Genomic DNA, 6,361 nt, shown 5'->3' with positions numbered 1-6,361 from the left:
ATTTCCTTTAAATGAATTGCTTATTTTGTGTAACTGCAAGTTTATTTTTACTTCTAACGTTCAAATTATTGCAGTCACAAATTCTAAAGCTTGATAGTATTTCAACTATGCCTATCTAAAATAAATACGTCAATCTAAAACGGCTTTTCCGGGATAAAAAGAAGCCTATGAGCTATTCCAGGATGGTACGCATGCATTCGATCGTTGTCCCATATGCCTTGCGACGTGCTGTTATCTGTGAAGTGTTATGTCCTTTATCTCCAAGAATATTTATCAGACCTTCATTAAAATTAGACAATACATGTTTGGTAGTACATATATACTTTCAAATAAAAAAAAAAATATTAAAATCGATTTAAATTTAATTAAACGATTTTAATTTTATTTAGGTATGAAGTAAAATTTATTAAAATTTTCATCACATTTCCCGGAGGAAACTTACTGTTTATCGGGACAAAAGTATCCTATATGTCGACCCGGAATATCAGCTACAACTGTGCCAAATTTTATTTAAATCCGTTCAGTAGTTTTCACGTGATGCCCGGACAGACAGCTAGACAAAAATTTAATAAAAATCTGTTTTTGATTACACTTCAAGAGTGCCTTTGACTCGCTAAATGAACTAAAAAGTAAACTATGATGCAGTCTAACAGGAAGCAGGTTAACCTATGGAGCATGGCAGTTATATTTAACCCATATCCTTTATCAGTTTCTACGCTGCATCGTACCAGAACGCTAAATCGCTTAGCGGCACATCTTTGTCGGTAACTAGCCTCGGAGCATCCCACCAGACCAGACCAGAGAAAATTCGGAAATAAAAAATCCCAAATAGGGGAGATTTCCCCCGGGAATCAAAACCGGGACCTCAAACTTAAAACTGCGCACAAATAAAAAAAAAAGTGGCCGCCATCTTGAAGTTTTTGGATATTGAGCCGATAGCTTTCAAAATCGATATCTAGGCATCCGTTTCGATACCAATAAAGAATCTATTTTCTAAATTCAAAAAGTTGACGTCATCTTGAAGTCTTTGGATATTGAGCTGATAGCTTTCAAAATTGAAATCGTTGGTGTCTAAGCGAACGCCCAGATATTGATTTTGCGATCGATTTCGAGCACATTGGACACCAAAGCACAAACACCCCTCATGAGCGGAAGATAAAAATTATATCCCCCGATTAAACCGCTTGACAAAGGATATAATTAACGTGTAACGGAACATGGAATAGGAAAATTTTTCCCCCGTTTATTAATACATATTATTATTTGGATAGTATTTCCACTTGTGCGCCAGTGCTCTGAGAGTTCATAAAGCTGTGAGAGAACGTAACTTTTTTATCCTTTCCCTGGGGAGATAATTGTCTCCTGCCCATGCTAGCAGTGCAGGAGACAAAAATTATATCCCTGAAAATTCCCTAACAAGACGCGTCCACCTCCCGAAGCACGTTTTATGATTACTCATCTTTCACTTGTATATTGCCACCTGTCAAAAATGCTCAGAGATTTGATAAGGATGTGGAAGAAGATAAAATGTTATCCTTTCCCCCGAGAAAACAATCCTTATTTTTAATAGTTAACCCCGAAGTTAATACAATAATATGTAAAATAATCGCTTCAACATAGCACTTTAAAAATCCTTATAGGCATAAAAATCACGTCTGTTGAACCAAAGTTAATCAAGACAGGACAGGACAGTGACAGAGAAAAGCTGGCAGTCAGTAACTACACAATTAATAGACCGTATAAAAATAAAGTTGAACTTTGCCCACTAAATATAAATTCTTCATATTTTTTTTAATGGCTGTACGCGCGATTACCCATGTCTGGAAAAGTAACCTAATCTTTAAAAATAATGTGAAAGTTTTGACATTGACACCTGCAAAATTTCCCGAAATCGTAAACACACGCGTAAAAATGAGTACCGAAACGCCTACAATTGAAAAAACTTCTTGCATATTCTGTAATATCGTCAACAAATTGGAAAATACAGAAATTCTTTACGAGGACGATGATATCTGTGTTTTCCGGGACATAAAACCTGCCAGTGATTATCACATATTGACAATACCAAAGCGGCATATAGATGATGCAAAATGCTTAATCTCGAGCGATAAAGCCTTAGGTATGGTATAGGCCTTTATACAAATATTCTTTACTAGGTCTGCATGTATTGTAATATCGACTTAGGCACCAGGAGATATATTTCCGCCGTCAGATTCTTTTTGAGTCTAAAGTGTATCTTTATTTTCGGAAGTTTGGTAGCTCATAGACTCCTGAATGGATCCAACAGCACCGGATGGAGGCGAGCGCGAAATCTAAAAGCTGTACACGTACTTTCTGAGGAAGCAAAGTATAATGTTGTTTAAGAAATGTTTCTTAACATTGGATAAAATTTATAACTTGTTATAACAGTGTGATAATAAGTTGATATTTAAACAGATGATGTATTTCTGTTGTTGTAACAAAATCCAAAAAAAACAGAATAAGATAAAATTCAAAAATTCAAAATTCATTTATTTCAAGTAGGCCTAATATAAGCACTTTTGAAACATCAAGTCTGTATGTGTGTGTAGCGACTCTACCACCGGTTCGGTAGGCAGATTCTACCGAGAAGAAGCTGGCAAGAAACTCAGCAGTTGCTCTTTTCCAATATCAACAATTTACATTTTACATTTTAAAATTCATTTTTCTATCTTGTGAGAGATGAAAGCGGAGCCGGATGCTTCCAAGCAACCTTGTCATTAAATATTTATTGGGCCTCCAGACAACAGACATGATTTTTTTTGCTGTGTTTATGGTACGGAAACCATTGTGCATGAGCCCAACTCGGATGTGGTCTAAATCATTCAAAATTATAAGCTTTTCCATATATTTTATTTTGATCTTTTCAGTTGAGAAAATGCTTGCTACTGCCAAAGAGCTGTTGACCAAAAACAATTTATCCATAGAGGATGCGAGATTTGGCTACCATTGGCCACCTTTCAGGAGTGTGAGGCACTTGCACCTTCACACAATAGCTCCAGAATCAAAAATGGGCACCATTGCAAAAATGATATTTATGAAAAACTCCTATTGGTTTGCTTCGGTAAGTAGTTTGGACATCTTTTCATACTATTTTATGCTTGCGAATATTATAAATGCAAAAATGTCACCATTGGTTTATCCTTCCTCGACACCCTAACTTAGCCACCAAGAAACTTGATTTTTGGCAGAGCTAGTTTGAAGGAAAGAGACATAGACAACATTTTTTTCGCAGGAAAACTTATTACATTTATAAAAGGGTATAAAGTATATCTATAATATTATACTGACTAATTATACAATTTATCTTGGCACCAGATAGTTCAAATCCTAGCACACGCGTAACTTTTCTAAGTTATGTCCATTTTAAGTAATTGAAATATCACTTCCATGGTTCGACGACCGATTGGCGCAGTGGGCAGCGACACTGATTTCTGACTTCAAGCCAGTGGGTTTGATTTCCACAACTGGAAAATGTTTGTGTGTCTGGATGTTTATCTGTATTTTATAAGTATTTATGTATATTATTCAAAAAATTATTCATCAGTCATCTTAGTACCCATAACACAAGCTACGCTTACTTTGAGGCTAGATGGCGGTGTGTGTATTGTCGAAGAATATTTATTTATTTAAATAATTATTCAAATCGATTATAATTTGTCGGAGTTATGGTGTAAAATCGTCAAACACTTTCATCCCCTCTTCAAAGGAACTGAGCTTAATGTTGGGATGAAGAGTATCCTGTATTACTTCTAACACTTTCAAGAATATGTGTACAAAGTTTCATGAGGATCGGTTTATTAGTTTTTTCGTGAAAGCGTAACAAACAAACTTACATTGACATTTATAATATTAGTAGGGTTGTACTTAATCGAAGTGCTGGCCGTTTGTATTTTCACGGCGCTATCAATGATATAGTCCATTCGCTCTGGCCTCTGCGTCGATTCCTGCACAATTGGAACCTCCCGGTTTGTTCAGGGATGATGGCAAGAGACCAGACGGTATGACTATAGAACCGTGGTGGATGGGGCGTGCGCTGGTGTGGGATGGGACCTGCGTTGATACGTTGGCAGCTTCTCACTTGCCGAGTACGTCCCAAAAAGCGGCAGCATCTGCCGAATCTGCTCAAATGCTTAAACGTCTTAATACTCCGTTATTTGTAATGACTACGTTATTGCGGCGCTTGAGTATGAGACTGGGCCCATGGTCTTCGGACACGAAAAATTTCATTAACATTGTGTCCCAAAAATTGGTCCTTACGTCTGGTGACCCAAGAGCTGGCGCTTATTTAGCCCAACGGCTAAGTCTAGCAATTCAAAGGGGCATTTTGGGTACTATGCCCATAAGTGAACAGTTAGACAGCTTCTATTTATTGTAAATATTAATTTTAGTTTGTAATTTTTTTTTTTTTTTTGATATACTACGACAATACACACATCGCCACCTAGCCCCAAAGTAAGCGTAGCTTGTGTTATGGGTACTAAGATAGCTGTTGAATATTTTTATGAATATAATACATAAATACTTATAATATACATATAAACACCCAGACACTGAAAAACATTCATGCTCATCACACGAACATTTTCCAGTTGTGGGAATCGAACCCACGGCCTTGGACTCAGAAAGCAGGGTCGCTGCAAACTGCGCCAATCGGCCGTCAATTATTATTTCCCTAGTAAATAAATAAATAAATACTCTTTAAAAAAAAAACTTACATTAAATATTAATATGCAATATGTATTACAACTAATCAAAATATTAATAAATTAACAGTTTTATTTTTTATTTCAGCCCGCGTATGTTGTGTCAAGACTGTAATCAAGATGTTAAAGAAATACAAACAAGAGCATCACATGGAATAGTTTAAAATTACACAAAGACTTAGATTAACCATTTCTTTATTACAATGGTAGGGTAGGTAAATAAAATGAGAACTTAAAGGAAATCAATATAGACCTTGTGTACAAATTTAGTAATTCATATAAAGGTTTACTTTATTTTTATGTACAAGACATTATAACCTAGTTACCCCTAAATATTGGATAGAAGCAGTTGTTACTTTGCGGATATTCATAATATATTATAAAAAATTAAGCTTTAAATTGCTATACTCCGAGAACAGCGGCAGAATCTGTATGGTATAATTTATAATTACTTCAATCTGCATACACCACACCAGAAAGATCCTCGGCAATGTGCAATAAGGCCACGTTTACATGCCTAAGTGAATAATTGTTAAGTCTTAACAATTATTTATTGTAAAGTCAACATCTCCTGAGGATGCTCCAGTTTCGGAGCGAACATTGCTGAGGATCTGTTTGGTGTGGAGTATACGGATTGAAGTAATTATAAATTACACCACACAGATTCTGCTGCTGTTCGCGGAGTATAGCAAATTAAGCTTTATTTTCATAATCTAGTTACCCCTAGAAAAAACTTTATTTATGCATGTAAAGGTGGCCTTATTGCATGCAAGGAATCTGTTACTGTGGATTGTAAAATGAAGCCCTTTTATCAGAGTTATATAATAAATAAATAATAAACTTTATTTAGGCCAAAAATATTTTGTACGCAGAGTTCTAGATTAAGTATATAAAAAAAAAAAACATTGCGTTTATGATTTATAAAGAAACAATTATATGTATTTTTTGGTGTTTATATGTATTTTCTAAGTATTTATGTATATATAATTCATAAAAATATTCATCAGTCATCTTAGTACCCATAACACAAGCTACGCTTACTTTGGGGCTAGGTGGCGATGTGTGTATTGTCGTAGTATATTTATTTATTTATTTATTTTACAATACTTCTTAAAACATAAGATTTGGTTGCTGGTGCCTTCATCAGATTTCACAGTTTTATAAGTACCAGCGACCTTTAAACCAAACATAATACCTGCTTACATAATAAATGAGGTTAGTAATTATAAATATATAGGAATGTACAAAATGTTTGTAAGACAGTTATATAACAAAGGCAAAGATAAATTTAACAAATCCTCTCCTAAGCTATGCTCAAAATAATTGTATCTTAGTAAAGATTTGCAACTTGTATATGGACTTTATTAAATTATTGGTCTTTTATAAATTTAAAATGCTTATAAAAATAGATGACGCTATAAGACTGATGTGAAAGGCATATACTAATTTCGGCATCGACGGTAGGAGAGCCGTAGCTTAATTGGAGAAAGCGCTCAGGCCGCGATTGCCAGAGAGCCGCAGGTTCAAATCCTGTCGGTTCCAAAAATTTTTATATGCATTTTAAATTTATAAAATTGATAATTCCTCCAAGTGTAGGTAAATACATTAAAAATTATAAAAAAAAACTATTTTTGTCT

At 34.8% G+C, this 6,361-nt stretch overlaps 1 protein-coding gene across 1 annotated transcript; it reads left to right on the top strand.

Annotated features, from left to right (window-relative positions):
* The first annotated feature begins 1,828 nt into the window (after positions 1 to 1,828).
* LOC120635837 (histidine triad nucleotide-binding protein 3-like) lies at positions 1,829 to 4,961 on the top strand. Its single transcript, XM_039907016.1, has 3 exons — positions 1,829 to 2,119; positions 2,889 to 3,082; positions 4,813 to 4,961. The coding sequence occupies exons 1-3, from the start codon at positions 1,912 to 1,914 to the stop codon at positions 4,837 to 4,839; spliced, it is 429 nt and encodes a 142-aa protein (XP_039762950.1). The 5' UTR covers positions 1,829 to 1,911; the 3' UTR covers positions 4,840 to 4,961.
* Positions 4,962 to 6,361: the final 1,400 nt, after the last annotated feature.

This window comes from Pararge aegeria, chromosome 27 (genome assembly GCF_905163445.1).
Source record: "Pararge aegeria chromosome 27, ilParAegt1.1, whole genome shotgun sequence".
NCBI lineage: Eukaryota > Metazoa > Arthropoda > Insecta > Lepidoptera > Nymphalidae > Pararge > Pararge aegeria.
The sequence above is the reverse complement of the archived record's forward strand: the minus strand, read 5'-3'. Positions and strand labels throughout refer to the sequence as shown.

Coding starts and splice junctions, on each gene's coding strand:
- LOC120635837 (XM_039907016.1), top strand. CDS start 1,912: ATGAGTACCGAAACGCCTACAATTGAAAAAACTTCTTGCATATTCTGT. Junction 2,120..2,888: donor CTCGAGCGATAAAGCCTTAG/GTATGGTATAGG, acceptor TGATCTTTTCAG/TTGAGAAAATGCTTGCTACT. Junction 3,083..4,812: donor ACTCCTATTGGTTTGCTTCG/GTAAGTAGTTTG, acceptor TTTTTATTTCAG/CCCGCGTATGTTGTGTCAAG.